The 18,258-nt window shown below is 42.5% G+C and overlaps 1 protein-coding gene across 2 annotated transcripts in view; it reads right to left on the minus strand.

The window, feature by feature from the left end:
- The window catches only part of stab1 (stabilin 1), a 180,087-nt gene that overhangs the window by 75,544 nt on the left and 86,285 nt on the right, over positions 1–18,258 (minus strand). For both annotated transcript variants that reach the window (XM_014413209.3, XM_076884201.1), the window contains 7 exons: positions 15,908–16,084; positions 11,137–11,226; positions 8,004–8,150; positions 6,092–6,148; positions 5,858–6,017; positions 4,071–4,220; positions 1,345–1,449 (listed from right to left, as the gene is read on the minus strand). In XM_014413209.3, the coding sequence (XP_014268695.3) occupies positions 1,345–1,449; positions 4,071–4,220; positions 5,858–6,017; positions 6,092–6,148; positions 8,004–8,150; positions 11,137–11,226; positions 15,908–16,084 (886 nt within the window). The remainder of the gene's footprint in view (positions 1–1,344; positions 1,450–4,070; positions 4,221–5,857; positions 6,018–6,091; positions 6,149–8,003; positions 8,151–11,136; positions 11,227–15,907; positions 16,085–18,258) is intronic.

An 18,258-nucleotide genomic window follows, 5' to 3' on the forward strand; every position in this document is an offset into this window, starting at 1 on the left:
GCTGGATTGGATGCCGGCGTAACCACAGTACACACGTCTGATGTCGCTCACAGTGGTCCAAGGGATCGCTCAGGGAGTTTGTGTGTTCGCTCAGATACATTAAAAATTAGAGGGAACATTGGCTCTGACCCATCAAGACTTGGACCCCTGAGAGTGTGCTATGGTTATCAGAGAGATCTGGGAAATTACAGGCAAAATCAACACCTCAAACTCGTTGCTCTGCTCCTCAGGCAGGCAGCGCACATTATCCTACTGAACCATTTACTGTTTCCATGAAAGGGTCTACATGGTCTGCAGCAGTGCTTAGGTAGGTGGGACCTAACAAAGTAGCATCCACATGAAGGGCAAGACCTAAGGATTCCCAGCAGAACATTGCCCAAAGCATTACACTGCCTCCAGAGGCTTAACTTTGTCCCACAGTCCATAGTGTGTGATTCATCAGGCCAAGGCACCTTCTTTCATTGCTCTGTGGTCCAGGTCTGATGCTCTCATGTCCATTGTTGGTGCTTTTGGTGGTGGACTGGGGTCACCAAGGGCATCCTGACTGGTCTGCAGCCCAATGTGCAACAAACTGTGATGAACTGTTTATCCTGATATCTTTCTATCAGAACCAGAACAAACTTTTTCTGCAGGATAGGTTACAGTAGCATCTGTTGGATCAGAAAACACAGGTCAGCCTTCACTTCCCATCAGTGAGTCTTGGCTGCCCATGACCCTGTAACTGTTTCACCACTGCAGACCAGGAACACCCAATAAGAGCTGCTCTGATGCAGTCGACTCCATTTTTCCTGCTTCTAACAGATCAACTGTGAGGACAAAATGTGCACTTTATCCCGAATATAGTCCACCCACTAACAGGTGCCATGATGAAGAGATAATAAGTGTTATTCATTTTATCTGTCAGTGGTCATAATGTTATGCCTGACCTGTGTACAAAGCCATGAAGATAGTCTGCTCATACAGTAGGTATTACAGACACTCACCTCATTATTTGCAACTCCGACCTTATTTAAAGTAAATATTCACCACTGTAACAGTATACATGACAAAATAAAAGAAAGCACCTCAGATTCATTGTTTTATAATAACTTGGTTAAGGTTTAAAATGACCACGGGCTTGGTTTAGGGATAATTTAACCATGCCTTAATGGTTACCAAGGTATCCATCTGTTTAAAAAAATTGTGAGCTTTATTTAAGAAATAATAAACAAAAATCATACATTTGTAGATGTTTTAGAATTTTTACAACCTCAGTACCAACCAGTGGCTCTTTTCATGAGCTTTGTTGACCATTAAAACCCGATCAGGGTCTCATATCTTTGTGCATTCAAGAAGAAATCTCACCTATTTTGTTCTGGCAGCGATTGCCCTCCCAGCCCGGCTTGCAGATACACTGTCCAGATCCTCCAATGCCATCATTGCACCTTCCCTGGTTCCTGCAGGAACAGGCTGAGAGAGACAAACAAGACTTGACTTGAAGAGTAGAAAAAAACTGTGAAATGAGCATTTAGAGCAGCCTGAAGCCTGAGCTTTGGGCTCACATCTGGATTATGTTTTATATGAGCAACATTATTTTTAAAATATACAAAATGAAAAGCAGATAAGGTCCACTTCATAAATCACACAGCATAAATCTAATTTTTTGTCATATTTCTTATTTTAATATTATGCTTTTGATTTTATTTATGCTCCAAGGATCTATGGTGGTGAGCTGTCTGTGAACCTGAGTCACATTTGCAGCCCGAGTCTGACAGAGGAGAACAAATCAGCGTTATAGATAACATCCTCTCTACCAGAGAAGCTGACACCATCAGAGCTTAACAATTATCGACCAGCTGTTCTCACGTCGCATGTGAAGAAGGTACTGGAAACACCAGTTTTGGCTCACCTGAGACCACAGGTGGAAACATCTATTGATCCTCTGCAGTTTGTACACCAACCAAATCTGGGAGTGGATGATTCAATCATCTCCATGCTGCAGAGAACCTACTCCCAATCTGGAGAGTAACAGCTGCACAGTGAGGATACTTTCTATGATTTATCAAGTAAATTTGAAATGATTCAGCTGCTGCTTCTGAGCGAGAAGCTCCTGAAAATATCAGTGAACACGTCCACCATCTCATGGATTACTGACTACCTGACAGTCAGTCTTCAGTATGTTAGAATGGCATAGCTCTGTCAGATTTGGTGGTTACAGTGTAGCTTGCCATCACCAGTGTGTGAATGGGTGGATGACTGAATGTAGTGTAAAGCACTTTGGGGTCCATAGGGACTAAGTAAAGCGCTATACAAATAAAGGCCATTTACCATCAAGGATGGCTACATGGCCCATGTCTATCCTGGGACAGGATGCCGATGTGGTGGAGGAGTACAAGTAGCCGAGCATCCACATGAAAAACAGACTAAACTGGAAGGATGTATACAGGAAGGGGTGAGCAGGCTCTTCAACATGTGCAGAAACATAATGGACATTTTCTATCAGTCAGCTGTGAGAAACATCAGAGCTGGTAAGAGAAGGTCACTGCACCAGCTGTTATCCATAATGGATAATCCTGGCCACCCTCTGCACTGCTTACTAGGAGGCAGCGGAGCATCTTCCCCAAAAGACTGATTCAGCTCTGCTGCCACAAGAACAGAGACAGGAAAGCTTCATGTTGTCACCATCTTTAATACAATATATCATCTTTCAGGCTGAGAGACATCTGTCAGATATAATTATTAGTATTATTATTATTATTGTTAATAATACTAATATTTTAATTGCTGTAACACACGACTTAATAATCATGGGTTAATTAAATATTACATAAATGCTGTTTTTTCATCAAAAGTTTCATTGTTTTTTATAAGAGCTGTTATGCAACAGCTTCACTTTAACTAAAGCTGCAGAGTGCTCTTTGCAGACCTCAATCTGCTCTGGATGAATTGAGCAACCATGGCGACGTGTTTTGTTCCTGCTGTGACGAAGAGTTTCAAATCGACTCCAGCTCTAACTGACACCTCTGCTGTCTCCTCCAAAGCGAGGACACACCTGTGTTCCTCTGTGGAGAAACACTGAGTTGGATTTAATAAAGACTGTTAAACTCAAACAGGCAAAGATGAGCATTCGTATCCACATTTAAAGAAAAACAAAAAAATCTGCTCTGGTGGTTTGGCTCTAAGCGAAGACAGCTGGCAGGTTTGTCCTGAGCTGGAAACACACCCAGCTGTGTGATGGTGAGTGTGGAGTGTTGCCATGGTGACAGACTGCTGGAGAGCTGATGGGGGTGAGACTGTCTGCTGATGCCAGATTTGCTACTTTCTTTCGCCACAGCGTATTAAAGGGTCACAACGCAGCCATGGTGAATACATCAAAGGGCTGAAACGCACCCTCCTCTTATTTTTACATTTTGTTTTTTTTTAATACCAAAATCGTGCACCAAATTTATGATTGAGATTTTGCATTTCTATGCACTGCCCCCTGCAGGTGGTAGAGAGCTGCTGCCTCAAGTGCTGCTTTTCATTACACTCACATGTCTCCTCCCTTCCTCAGCTCATCCCAGTCAAGTGGGAGAGTTGTGAGGAAAAGGTGTGAGGATGGAGGAGGAAGCTGTGAAGTGAGAATTCCTCCATTCCAGAGTCAGTCTTCACTTATGGATGTTGCTTGTGATTGTTTTTGATTATCTACTCGTCTTATTTCTAGAAAGGTCAGAGGTCAGATGGCCCAGGATGTGAGTGGGCGTTAAGGCGTCTGGGAGGGGATTTAAAAATTGGATAATAGATGGCAGACAGTTGGTGTCGTAAGCCACCGCCTCTGTTCAAAGATGGTGACATCGATGGCTTCTTTCACTCCTCTTTCAAACCACCTGTGAACATTGGCATCCTCGAAAGAGTGACCTTTGTCCTTTAGATGCAGATGAACCGCTGAGTCTTGTCCCATTGAGGGGTTCTTCTATGTTGTGCCATGCATTTATGAAGTGGCTGTTTGGTCTCTCCAACAGCCACTTCTGGAGAGCTGTTGGAGAGCAGACCTTAGGTGCACTCTCTTTGTTTTTCCACTGAGCGATGATAAAAACTAAAAAGCATTTTACCTGTGCAGTTAGGGCCATAGAACCCAGCGACACACAGTTCGCAGGATTCCCCTCTGAATCCGGTGTGGCATCTACATGTTCCAGTACCGAGATTACCGTCGTTGCAGTCGCCATGTTTGCCACAAGGGGCCTCCAAACCACCTGAACAAACTGCAACAGACAGAAGAAAAGGGTCAAAACATAGCATGGAAACAAAGAAAAAAAGAAACTCTCTTCCAGTCTTTATTAACTTTGCTCAGTGGGACCTGACAGAGACGGAAGTCTGTGGGAGAATTCTGCAAAGGTAAACATGGTGGCACACCCAGCCTTACCCAGCTTTCATGTCCCTGTGACCTCTGAAAAAAGGTTTTACTCCAGGGGCTTCAAAACAACTGCCCATAGGCATTACCAAGACGGCTTGCAGTGCTGTGAAAAAGTATTTACCCCCTCCTTGATTTCCTAGCTTTTTACATTTGTCACGTGTAGATAACACAAGTTAAATATAATCTGGTGACAGGGGATTTCGAAGAATCGCCCCACAGTTCTTCAGCTAAGACACCTGAGTTAGAAAACACAAACACTGCAGTCGTCTTTACTCGCGAAGGCAGTCACAGAGCGCTCGTCCTCGCAGGAGGCACTCATGGACACGCGCTCTGTCACTGTCTGCGTTCTTTATTTATGCAAGCTTGTCACATGTGTGTACAAAGATAACAAAGTTATTCTAAGAACTCAGAGCTGAGGTTCCCCTTTTCTAAGTCTGTATGTTCTTAACATAGAGGAAGCTGTTAGTTGCTAAATAAGTTTATCACACAAGAGTTTATGTGAAAAGTCACGTAGACATGTGGATTGCTTAGTGATCCATAAATTGAGCACATTTCATGTAGCTGATCACACTAGGTACAATTTTCTTCTGACATTCCCTCCTTTTTATCACGAAATGAAATGTACATGTTATCAGTAAGTAACTACTTGTCTTTCACATTTTCAGTTACTACATCATTAGTTGCACTTCATCTTCATCTAACAAATGGGAAAAGAAGTCTTCATGATCCTCATCGGTTTGTGGTACATCTGCATATGCTGTGAGTGATGTCGCTATCATCTGTGAAATTACAGCTTTTAAACAAGGGATAACACAAATAAAGAAAAAGCAAAATAAAACCAGGGAAACTCCAACGCCGATCAACAGTCTCTTGACTGAGCGCTTCTTCCTGGATGAGGATGTTGATGTTTATGTGCACTTTACACAAGCCATTCTGAAAGTGTGATCAGAGATCAGAATTGGTGCACATGTTACAGTGTGTTTCCCATATATGGTTGGTTGTGTTAAACACGTATCTGTATCAGGCATTGTTCATCCAAGGATGGATGTGGTCTTGTGTCATGTCCAGTAGATGTGAGTTGTCATGTGTCCATCTCTTATCTCTGCTCGTGTATTGGTATCTTATTATTATCTTTGTCTAATATTAAAATCTGATTCCTGATCTGAAACATGGCAGTGTGAAATCAGGAAGGGGACAAATACTTTTTCACAGCAGTTTAGAAAGACCGTAAGTCCACATTTTTCTCACTTGGATATTAAACTAAGTAAGCATCAGTAATATCTAGTCAACCAGAAGCGTGACTGATATCTTTGAGAAAACATGCTTTCAATAAAAACTACACAAACTCAACAACTTCCAAACTAAAGCCTGTGACTTTCAGAATTTGTAACTCAGTCTTTAAACAAGCTGCAAAAACCAAGAACATCTCTGTACAAACAAAAGCACAATTCCTCACATAAGTGCCTCCATCCCTTCCCCTCTTACCTTGACAGTCTCGCCCGAAGTGGTTTTTGCAGCACTTCTGTACCCAGCCTGGAAAGCTACAAACTCTCCTACAGCCATATCTGCTGAAACGATCCAGGTCATCATACAAGTATGAGTAGCGATACCTGGAGCGCAAGTTCAAACAGCGCTCCGTCTTTCCCTGGAAGAATACAGAAATGATATTTATCTCCACAGTCTTTGCAGCTAATGCTCACATGCTTTAGCAGACCTTACCGTGTCATAGTGTTTGAAGGGACAGGACGGGGTGAAGATGCAGCTTCCACAGCGCCCCTGAAATATTTAAGACAAGTGAGATAATGATTATTTGTCATGAGATAACAGGGTTAAAGCCCTACTTAATCCACCAGGGCACATGCTAATGTGAGAGCCTTTGTAGTTTTCTGGTGTTGTTAGGATATCTGGGTCGCTGACCCAGTGGTTTTAGTTTTGTACCTTTTATTTGTGCTGTCATCTTAGTTTATTGTGAAAGTTTTGGTTTCTGTTTTGCATTTCTATTTTTCCCCAGTTCTTCTTGGTGTGTGATTATTTAGTTCTGAAGTTTTGGTTTCCTTACTCCCTCTATTCTGTGTCCAGTCAGTGTCTGTGTCTGCCCTGGTCCCACGTCTCTGTTCCCTCTGTTGCAGTGCCTGCTTGTGCGTCTGTAAGTTCAGTCTGTGTTTCCTGTTTTACTTTAAAAATCCGTGTCTCATGTTAATGCGTCTGGTTTTGCTTCCTTTGTCTCATCAGCCCTGATTTGTCCAGCTGTGTTTCCCTCCTGTCTCTCATTCCCTGATTGCTCCCTCTGTGTATATAAGCCCTGTGTTTTCATCTGTCCGTGTTGCGATCTACCCTCATTCATGCTTTGTGGCCTGCCTGCATGCATTCTTTGTAATTTTGAAGTTTGTTACTTTGAGTTCAGCATTACAGCTGTTTTTTTTTTTGAGTTCACGTTTGTCTCCGGAGTCTGTACTTTGGGTCCCCCTTACCACCTCTCCTGCCTGCACACAGCCTTCGCATGACAGGTGTTTATTCACCTGGCGCTCATCCTGGGAATTACACATTATTCAATCCCAACAATTTAGTGAAACAAAGCTTAGCTTAGTTGTTAGCTTGGTTGCTAAAGGTCAGAGGCAATTGTATGATCTATTCCTACTCTACACAAGAAGAAGCTAATAAACAATTTAGCTTCCTAAATTTTAAAATAAATCCTATGATCAAAGATAATCTGTTTTAATTAAAGGATAATTTCAACTTTTATCTAATCTGCTATATGTCTCGGTTCCTTTTCTGTGCATACACTACTGGTCAAAAATTTTAGAACTATTTTTTATTCCATTTTTTTTATTAAAGATCATGCAGTTTAATTTCACATTGCACACTGAAATGAAAGCATAGTAAAATAAGCAATTTGAGTTTAAAAAGAAATCATGGACCCTGACTCCAGCACAAACAGCCCCAGACAACCACACTTCCTTGTCGATGTTTGACAGTTGATGCCACACGATGTGGAACCATCCTTTCGCCTACCTGACGGCATACAAAGATCCTGTATGATGAACTGAAGATTTCAAAATATGATTCATCAGTCCATAAAACTTTTTTTTCAGTCTTCAGTGGTCCGATGGCAGTGTTTCATGGCCCAGACAAGCCTCTTTGTCTTATTCTGATGTCTTAGCAATGGCTTTCTTGCTGCAACCTGTCAAACCCGTGGTTCAAAGTCTTCTCTACACAGCTGAAACTGAGACTTGCTTACCTGCTTACTTACTCTGAACCAGAACTTGGAGCTATACTATATAAATAATACTTAATTTATTGTATTCATTCTAAATTTGGGTTAAGTTTCACCATTTACATAAGCATTTCCATTTGTTATGTTTAGCTTAATTTTTTACCTGCAGTAACAAACACGTTCCCTAGCCTTGTCTAATCAGTCTAAATCAAAACTAACGAACCCAATAAACAGATTTCTTTTTTTATTTTGAGAACCTTTTGATTATAATTTTGAAAATCAGATGAAAATAAACAACATAATTTCTTTAGTAAATTACATCACTGCATTTACTAATGCTGTTGGGGCACACAGTAAAAATGACTCCCCCAGTGGCGGTACTGGTGTTGAAGTGGTAGCATTGTTAGTGTTACTCACGTAAGTGGTTCTGTTCTCGATGGTGTCACAGAATGCCCCGAGGCCAGCAGGTTCCAGCAGCTGGTCGATGCCATAGGCCACGCCATTCTGGAAGTTCAGGTAGCGGTCCACTACCTTGGCCTCATTTTCATTTATTACTACTGAACCCTAAAAACAGACACACATTTTAAAAAAATACAACTACTAAGCAATAACAGAGTAGACTAAAATGGAAACCATTCAGTAGAGACAACAGAGTGATGTTATGATCATTTTGTTGGTGGTGTAAAAACAAACAGCAGGAGTTTTGTGAATATTCACAATACACTATATAACCAAAAGTATTCGCTCGGGTTTAATATGATCTCAACCCACCCTGTGCAGCTATAACAGCTTCAACTCTTCTGGGAATGCTTTCCACAAGGTTTAAGAGCATGTGTTTATAGGAATTTTTGACCATTCTTCCAGAAGTGGATTAGTGAGGTCAGACACTGATGTTGGACAAGAAATCCTAGCTCGCAGTTTCCAGTTTAATTCATCCCAAAGTCAAGCTAAGGTCAGGACTCTGTGGAGGCCAGTCAAGTTCTTCCACACCAAACTTGCCATCCATGTCTTTATGGCCCTTGCATGTTGACTGGTGTGCAGTCATCTTGGAACAGGAAGGAGCGTTCCCCAAATTGTTACCACAAAGTTGGGAGCATGAAATTGTTCAAAATGTTTAGATATGCTGAAGCATTACGAGTTCCCTTCACCGGAACAAAGGGGCTGAGCCCAACTTCTGAAAAACAACCCCACATCATAAACCACATCCACCAAACTTTACACTTGGCACAGTGCAGTGCCAAACCCAGACTCCTTTATTGGAGCGCCAGACGGAGAGGTGCGATTCAGTTACTCCCTTTATTGTCAACCAGAACTTGGGGCTATACGCAATTCGTCACTTCTAGAGTCCAGTGGTGGTGTACTTTACACTACTACATCCACACTTTGCATTGCACTCATTGATGTAAGACTTGAATGCAGCTGCTTGGCTATAGAAACCCATTCTGTAATGTTCTGATCTAAACTGAAGGTCACATTCAGAGGTCTGTAGCAACTGACTCTACAGAAAGTTGGGGGCTTCTGTGCACTATGTGCCTCAGCATCAGGTACAAAGCTGGAATTCACTGAGCTCCTGAATTCACAAATCTTTGTAGAAGCAGTCTGCATGCCTATGTGCTTGATTTTATACACCTGTGGTCCTCTTGCTAGCCATCTCTCGTTCACTGTAAGAAACCTCGGAGTGTTCTTGGATAGCTCTTTTAAATCAGAGAAACAGGTCTCCACTGTGGTAAAAAAAAAACAGCTTTTACCAGTTGCGTCAGATATCTAAAGCAAAGCCGTTCCTTCCTTTAAGGAAAAACGTATCCACGCATTCATCACATCCAGACTGGACTACTACGACTCCCTCTACTTGGGCCTCCAACACTCTTCTCTTTACCGGCTTCAGTTAGTTCAAAATGCAGCTGCACGTCTCTTAACAGGTACTAGAATCTATGATCACATCACTCCAATTTTAGCTCCCTGTTAAATTTCCTATAGATTTTAAAATTCTTTTGTTTACTTTTAAATTCTAAATAATTTAGCGTCCAGCTATCTTTCCAAACTCCTCCATTTGTACAATCCAAATAGAGCACTAAGATCTTCAAATAAGATGCTCCTAACATGACCTAGGTCTCGACTGAAGTCCAGAGGTGACCGGGCCTTTGCAACCGTAGCGCCTAGACTCTGGAATAACCTCCCTGCTCATATTCATACCTCCGAGTCTATCCAGTCTTTTAAATCTTGTCTTAAAACCTATTTTTTTTTACTTAGATTCTAACTAGTTGGCTATTATCTGGCTTGTGTTGTCACCGATTGTTTCCTGCCCTGTTTTTTCTTGTTGTTTTGTTTTAATTGTCTCATGCTTTTACTCTGTCTGACTCTGAAGCACTATGGTCAACTTTGTTGTTTCTAATATGTGCTATAGAAATAAATTTTGATTTGATTTGATGACAGTGAGCAGAACACTTGAATTCAATTATTTGAATGGGTGAGGTAATACTTTTGCAGACATCTCGTGTTTACAGACCTGTAAAATCACTGCATGATCAATCAGTTGATAAAAGTAATTCACTCACGGGTCTGTTTATAACATGTGCCAACCACACAGTAACTAGGCCCTTGTAGTACCTACTTATGACAGACATTAAAATTATCTGTGGGCTAAGCTTTGACTTTCCTGTCTGTGTAAAATGGTAACATGTTCTTATATAGCACTTTTCTATTTTATCTGAGCACTGAAAGTGTTTTATAAAACATATCTTATTCACCCTTTCACACATGCATTCATTCAATCCTTTTCTAGCTAACATTCACGCACATTCATACTCTGATGAATGCATTTTGCCCAAGGATACCTTGGCACGCAAACTGGATCAGAAAGGGAGCAAACGACCAACTTTCCAAATGGTAGATGACCTGCACTACCTCCTCAGCTATAGCCACCCCCACATTAGTTCTTGCAACCAATTGCATTCTTCATTGATGCATGAATTGAGTGAACCACCAATAAGAGTCATATCAGAGTTTTTGAGGTTTCCACATTCAGAGACAAAGTTTTGAAAAGAGTAAGGTTTTCTAGGCAGGAGTTCCTCCATGAGAACTCTGACGCTCATTAGTCAGTACTTGTAGGAACCCGCTGGGGGTGGACTTGCTTTGGGGTAGAGGCAGAGCATGTACGGTCATCCAGCCAGTGGCGATGCACAGACTAGGCCCAAGGCCACAGAGCACACACACTGTCATGGGTAAGACCCAAGCAGGGGCACATGGAGCACCTCAGGTGGATAACCTCAGCAGACCCGCTTGCATGCCATGAGGTCGTAAAGACTGAGTGTTGCAGAGAAGGTGCTCCCCCTGTAGCCAACAATGTCTAGATGCTGAGCCACACCACCCAGGCACATTTTTAGTCAGTTATAGGAAACAAATCCCAGGAGAGGTCCTAGGTTTGATCAACCAACCTGTGGGAACAGTGCTTTCACCATGTAGCAACACTAGTTAATATAGCAACAATTAACTGCCAGGAGTGGAAGAAGTAATGGCCACTCATTTGGTTTATGTGTGTGTGTTTCCTCACCACCAGGCTCCGGTCACAGCTGAACTTGATGGTGGATCCATGCATCGTGCGGAAGGATGAAAATTTAGTCGGCAGTCCAACATTTGTCACCTACACACACACACACACACACAGGCATAATGCTTCAAAGGAAAAGGTTTAGAAAAACTTTAATATTGTCAATGATTCTGATTAAATATGTGCTTAAACATCTTTTGATACAAACCCTAAAAGCAGATCAAGAGAATGTTATTACTTTATTAATGCAATTCATTCATTTTCTTGGCTTAGCCAATTCAGGGCTCATGTTCACATCCACATCTACAGAGATTTTCTTCATGTCTTTAAGACATTTCTGCAGTTTAACTAAATGGTGTGTGTTATCTGGCTTCCGTGGAAGGCTTCCACACTGTTCGGGCGGACAGGGACAGCATCGCTAGCGGTAAGCGTAAAGGAGGTGGGCTTGCTGTTTTAGTTAACAACCGGTGGTGTAACCCTGCCAACATAACAATCAAAGAAAGGATTTGTTGCCCGGACACTGAACTGTGTGCTGTTGGACTCAGGCCGTATTATTTACCCAGGGAATTCTCTCACGTCATCTTGGTGGCTGTTTATGTTCCCCCCTCTGCTAACCCCACAGCTGCATGTGACACTATCCACTCTGCCATAGCTCGGCTACAGACTCAGCACCCGAGTGCCTTTATTGTGATCTCGGGTGACTTCAACCATGTATCACTGGACAATACACTACCAACATTCAAACAATATGTGGACTGTCCCACCAGGGGAGAGAAAACTTTAGACTTACTGTATGCTAACGTCAAGGATGCATACAGCTCCTCCTCCCTCCCCCCACTTGGTAGGTCAGATCATAACCTGATTCACCTCACCCCCCCGCTATGTGCCAATTGTGAGGAGGGAACCTGTGACCACCAGGACTGTTAGGAGGTGGTCAGAGGAGGCAATAGCGGAACTACAGGGCTGTTTCGAGGTGACCGACTGGGAAACACTCTGTGAGCCTCACGCCGAGGACATCAATGGGCTTACTGAGTGTATCACAGACTACATAACTTTCTGCACCGACTCCATTGTTCCAGCTCAGACTGTTCATTGTTACCCAAATAACAAGCCGTGGGTGACTAAGGACATCAAAGCCCTCCTCAACAACAAGAAGAGGGCTTTCAGAGGGGGCAACAAAGAGGAGGTGAGGAAGATCCAGGTGTTACTAAAGGACAAGATCAGAGAGGCTAAGGACAATTACAGGAGGAAGCTGGAGTGGAAACTCCAGCAGAACAGCATGAGAGAGGTGTGGAAGGGCATGAAGACCATCACTGGATTCAGGCCAACCAACAGCAGGGGAGCTGAGGGAGGTGAGAATAGAGCCGACGAGTTGAATCTGTTTTTCAATAGATTCGACACCACAGTGTCTGCTCCCACCCCCACAACCTCACCTGCAGTCAGCCTGGAATCCAGAGCCACACCACTGTGCCAGCCTCTCTCTTCACATGTTGCCTCCTGTGAGATTCCTGACACCCCTCCCCCACCCATCACCTTCACTCAATACCAGGTTGAGATGCAAATGAGGAGACTTCACTCAGGCAAGTCTGCTGGACCAGACGGAGTGAGTCCCCTTGTCCTCAAGGCCTGTGCCCCCCAGCTGTGTGGAGTCTTTCATAAACTGTTTATGCTGAGTCTGAGTCTGCAGAGGGTCCCGGTGATGTGGAAGACATCATGCCTCGTCCCTGTACCAAAGACGCCTCGTCCCAGTGGCCCCCAGGATTACAGGCCCGTGGCACTGACCTCCCACATCATGAAGACCCTGGAAAGGCTCATCCTGGACCAGCTGCGACCCATAGTAAGACCACATCTGGATCCCCTTCAGTTCGCTTATCAGCCTCGTCTTGGAACAGAGGACGCCATCATCTACCTGCTCAATCGTGTCTACACCCATCTGGACCAGCCGGCGAGCACTGTGAGGGTCATGTTTTTTGACTTTTCCAGTGCTTTCAACACCATCAGGCCGACCCTCCTGGGTGATAAGTTAGCAGCGATGCAGGTGGATGCTTCTCTGGTGTCCTGGATTGTTGATTACCTGACAGGAAGACCACAATATGTACGTCTCCCACAGTGTGTGTCTGACAAGGTGATTAGCAACACAGGGGCACCACAGGGGACTGTCCTCTCCCCCTTCCTCTTCACCCTCTACACCACAGACTTCAGCCACTGCACAGAGACCTGCCATCTTCAGAAGTTTTCTGATGACTCTGCGGTGGTTGGATGCATCAGCAGGGATGATGAGACAGAGTACCGGGCTGTGGTCGACTCCTTTGTCACGTGGTGCGAGCAGAATCATCTGCAGCTCAACGTGGCAAAGACCAAGGAACTGATCGTGGACTTCAGGAAGACCAGGAAACACTTGACCCCTGTTTCAATCCAGGGGGTCAGTGTTGACATTGTGGAGGACTATAAATACCTTGGAGTACACATTGACAATAAACTGGACTGGGCTAAAAACACCACAGCACTTTACAGGAAGGGCCAGAGTCGTCTCTATTTTTTGAGGCGACTGAGGTCCTTCAACATCTGCAAGAAAATGCTGAGGATTTTCTATGAGTCTGTGGTGGCCAGTGCGATCCTCTATGCTGTTGCATGCTGGGGGAGCAGGCTGAGGGTCGCAGATGCCAACAGACTTAATAAACTGATCCGTAAGGCCAGCAATGTTGTGGGGATGGAGCTGGACTCCCTCAAGGTGGTGTTGGAGAGGCGGATGCTGTCCAAGATAAAGACAATGTTGGATAACACCTCCCACCCACTCCATGACATGTTGGTCAGTCACAGGAGCTCGTTCAGTGAGAGACTGAGATTACCGAAAAGCACCACTGAACGACACAGGAAATCATTCCTGCCTGTGGCCATCTCTCTGTACAACGCATCCACTTAACACACTGTTTGCTGCTACAACTACACATGTTTCTTTTCCAAATATTTATTTATAAGTGACTTATGTATGTATGTATGTATATATATGTATATATTGTACTATTCTTAGTTAGTGTATTGTCTGTCTTGTCTTAATGTTGGTTTAAAATGGAGCACTGTAACAAAAAATAATTTCCCCCAGGGATCAATAAAGTATTCTGATTCTGATTCTGATTCTGATAGATAAAGTTGTGTGTCATCTGCACAGCAGTGAAAATGTATGCTATGCCTTCTAATGATACTGCCTAAGGGAAGCATGTATAATGTAAACAGAATTGATCCTAACACTGAACCCTCAACTTTTGAAGAAGAATCTCCATTTACATGAACAAACTGGAGTCTATTAGACAGATAAAATTCAAACTACTGCAGCGCAGTAACTGTAATACCTACAGCGTGCTCTAATCTTTCTAATAGAATATTATGGTCAACAGTATCGAACGCTAGCAGGACAAGCACAGAGATGAGCTGCCTCTCCCTGAGCCTGGTTCTAGAGGACGTTTCTTCCAGTTAAATGGGAGTTTTCCTTCCCACTATCGCCAAAGTGCTTACAAAGGGGGTCGTATGGTTTTTGGGGTTTTCTATGTTGTATTATTGTAGGGGTCTACCTAGAGCTGGGCGATAGAACGATAACAATATGTATTGCAAAATAACTTTTCCTCGATAGAAAAGTTAAACTATTGCGATAGGCCTCATCTCTCTTGTCCTCTTTAAAAAAAAAAAAGAACAACAGCCGATCCAAATTAAGTAGCGCAGAGCCAAACCAATCACATCCACAGCGCCACGTCACGTGACTTGTTACGTACAGCACAAGTGCCAAGCCGCACATGTGTATTTGTTTTGGGAAGCAGCCAGCCGCCATGCCGCCCGGGTAATGGAGGAAATGAGTGTGCCGACTAGAGAAAAATCAACCAAGCGTGACCGAAGGTTACCGAAGAAAAAACAGATGATGGTTCCAATGCCGGAGAGATTGTCGAACGGAGGAGCCATAGAAGTTCTGTAGTGTGAAGGTATTTCGGCTATTTCAAGTCTGACAAAAAACAGAGCAGCGCGCACTATAAATGTGCCGAAAGCAAGTCTGGAAATACAATGAAGCGGTGAATGCGCAATCTCTGACTGGAAGCGCTAATTCGTCATTCGGCTTTTGTCAGACTAAAGTAACTGTTAAAACTGTTTGAAAAGCTCAGCTATACAACAAGGAGAGATTGAGAATTTCCTTTTAGTTCTCAGTTTATTTGATATTGACAAAAGTTAGTCAGTTTTGTCTGTTCTTCTGTAAAACAAACTAAGATTTATTTTTAGAATTAATATTTTGTTTCTAAGTGGAATTGACAATTTAGTCTGTTTCGTTTGTTCTATTTTGAAACTTAAACGCTTTAGCGGCTGCCTTTTGTGTAGTTTGCAATATTTGCCTTTATTTATCTGAAAAAGTCTCATGTTCCTTAAGTGCATCTACCCTGTTGAACTTATTATGGGAAATAAATATTTAAATCAAAACAAGCTGCTGATTATTTCACATTTTACTTGTGAGCAACGGCACATTTAAATCTTACAAATATAGTTATTTGGCTTATATCGTGATAGATATCGTTATCGCCAGAAATGAAAAAAACATCGTGATATGAAAAAATCTTATATCGCCCAGCTCTAGGTCTACCTTACAATATAAAAGCGCCTTGAGGCGGCAGTTGTGATTTGGCATTGTATAAATAATATTGAATTGGATTATAACCCTACACATCTCTTTTTGCCATTCGTAATCGGCTCTATCCAAAAGAACACTTCGTTATTCATCCAGTCATTCTCCTCCTACCTTTGAGTTGCGAATGATGTGAGCCTTTAAGGTGGCAGCCAGCCGGTCCCGGTGTAAAGGGTGGATGAGCCAGAGCTGCCTTTCAGGTGGCAAGGACTCCATGGCCTTGTTTGTGGGCCAAAACACGGTGAATGGTTGGTGGACAGCCATATTGAGTGTAGGGAGGAGGCCTGCAATCTGCAAAAAGTGATAAAAGCACTTAACAGTGCGTCTTGCACATTGATTTTTTTTTTTGACATTTTAGAAACACTTGAAATTAATTTTACTAGATACAAATGTTATGATAAATGTTAGAACAAATCGAACTTAACTTAATCTTTTCCTTTATGAAAGCCATATCTGCTGTGTAATCTGTTGTACAGTGATACTGGGCTGCACAGCGGAGGTCTATCATGAGTAATTCTGTCTCTAATCAACAAAGTTTTCTGTTTGACAGTCTTTGATTTCAATAAAAATGTTATGGTACAAAATATGAATATTTACAAAAAATACCTGTGAAATATGAAATGCTTTTTAAAAAATGATTCGTCGACCCACCTTCAGGCCTTTTTCCACACACTAAAATTGGAAACAGTGTTTGAACAAGAATATCTCAACAACTATTAACGATAAAGCCTGAAATTTTCAATGGTCTATCATTGTTCTTGATAAAATTTTAGCTCCTCATTCTTGATGATGATGATGATAAAAACAGCAGCCTTTATCTTTAATAAGTTTTGAAATATTCATGTTCATACATTGCCTCAAATTTCAATGGGCCAAAAAAGACACTTTTAGGTCTTTTTTGGCCCATTGAATTATAGCACCACTGGTTAACAATGATGAGGATGTTTGTATCCTCGACAGGGAGGAATGCTGGTTTGAGCGGGGAGTCAAGGAGGCCATTTAAAGGGGAAAGATCATCTCTGAATCGAGGACAGGGCCTAAGGGTACATCTTTCACCATCTTACAACGCTGTGATTGCAACCATTCTCCAACTCTCTGTAAAATGGTACTCATGGTTATTGAGCAGTGGCCACTAATCAATATTCATGACAATTTGCATATTAACGACAATGAAACTGACCTCACAGCCCATTGTTCATCAGTGGTGCTAGTGTTAGTCATTATGGAAATGTGCTGTTTATAAGGTTGAGGAAACCTGCAGTAAGCTGACGCTGTAAATCTCACTTGGTTGAGTGACAAAACGTTTCTCCCACTGAAAACGCTACGTCCAGATAAACAGAATCAACCTTTTTGCGATAGAGTCTAAAGGTACCTCTACCCATGTATTTTCCTGTTATGGCAAAAGAGTCTCATCTCAAGGACAAAGATGTTCAAGAGGAGCTGCCAAGCAGGAAGACAAGAAGACCACAAAGAAGGTTCATGGAGTGAAGGAGGACATACAGAGGGTTGGTGTGACGGAGGAAGATTGTAGGGATAGGATGAGATGTTGGCAAATCACTGTGGTGATTGCAAAGCCAAAGGAAGAAGAACGTCAAGAAACTAACCATGACCACAAAAACATGAACATATGTGATTGCATCAGCAGGTCATAGCATTAAGCACATTGCTGACAATATTAACAGTGATAGGACGATTTCGAGGTTCTAATCTTGGAGTCGAACAATAGGAAGAACACTCCCTCCACTTTCACAAACATTAAGATAAGATAACTCTTTATTGTCATTGCACAGTCATACATAGTACAGTAGTACAATGAAATTGGAAAACCTGTCCTACGTCGGCACTACATATAACACAACACGACACGATATGACACATCACAACGTAACAAACAACACAACAAACGTAAGATCGTAATTAACGTAATTAAGATCGTAGAACATTTATGGCAAAGTGATGTTTCAATCTATCATGTAATTTCAAGTCAAGTGGCTTTATTGTTATTCCAGCCATGTGCAGTGGTACAGTATACAGTGAAACGAGACAACGTTCCTCCAAGACCATGGTGCTATGGTCTTGGAGGCAGTGCAACACCAGACAGAACAGAACAGTACAGACTCAAGACAGTGCAGACACAACAATGCCACAGAAAAGTGCAACAATGACAGTAGGTTGTGCAAAAGACTGAGCATTGTGCAAAAAGTACATATGAGATAAGGTAATCTCTGTGTGGAAGTTTCACAAAATTCTGACAAATAATCTCGTCGGAGAAGGTCGTCTACAGTTCAGTTGAGTTCAGTTCAGGCTTATTTATATAGCATCAGTCATAACAACAGCTGCCTCGAGGCTCTTTACACTGTGAGGTAAAGATTACAGTGTTACTGTGGTGGATAAATGGACACATGGATGGCTTTTCATGCCATAAGCTCAGTCCTTTGGCTAGATGAGCTAAAAACTACAGAATC

The sequence above is a fragment of the Maylandia zebra genome, linkage group LG5 (genome assembly GCF_041146795.1).
Source record: "Maylandia zebra isolate NMK-2024a linkage group LG5, Mzebra_GT3a, whole genome shotgun sequence".
NCBI lineage: Eukaryota > Metazoa > Chordata > Actinopteri > Cichliformes > Cichlidae > Maylandia > Maylandia zebra.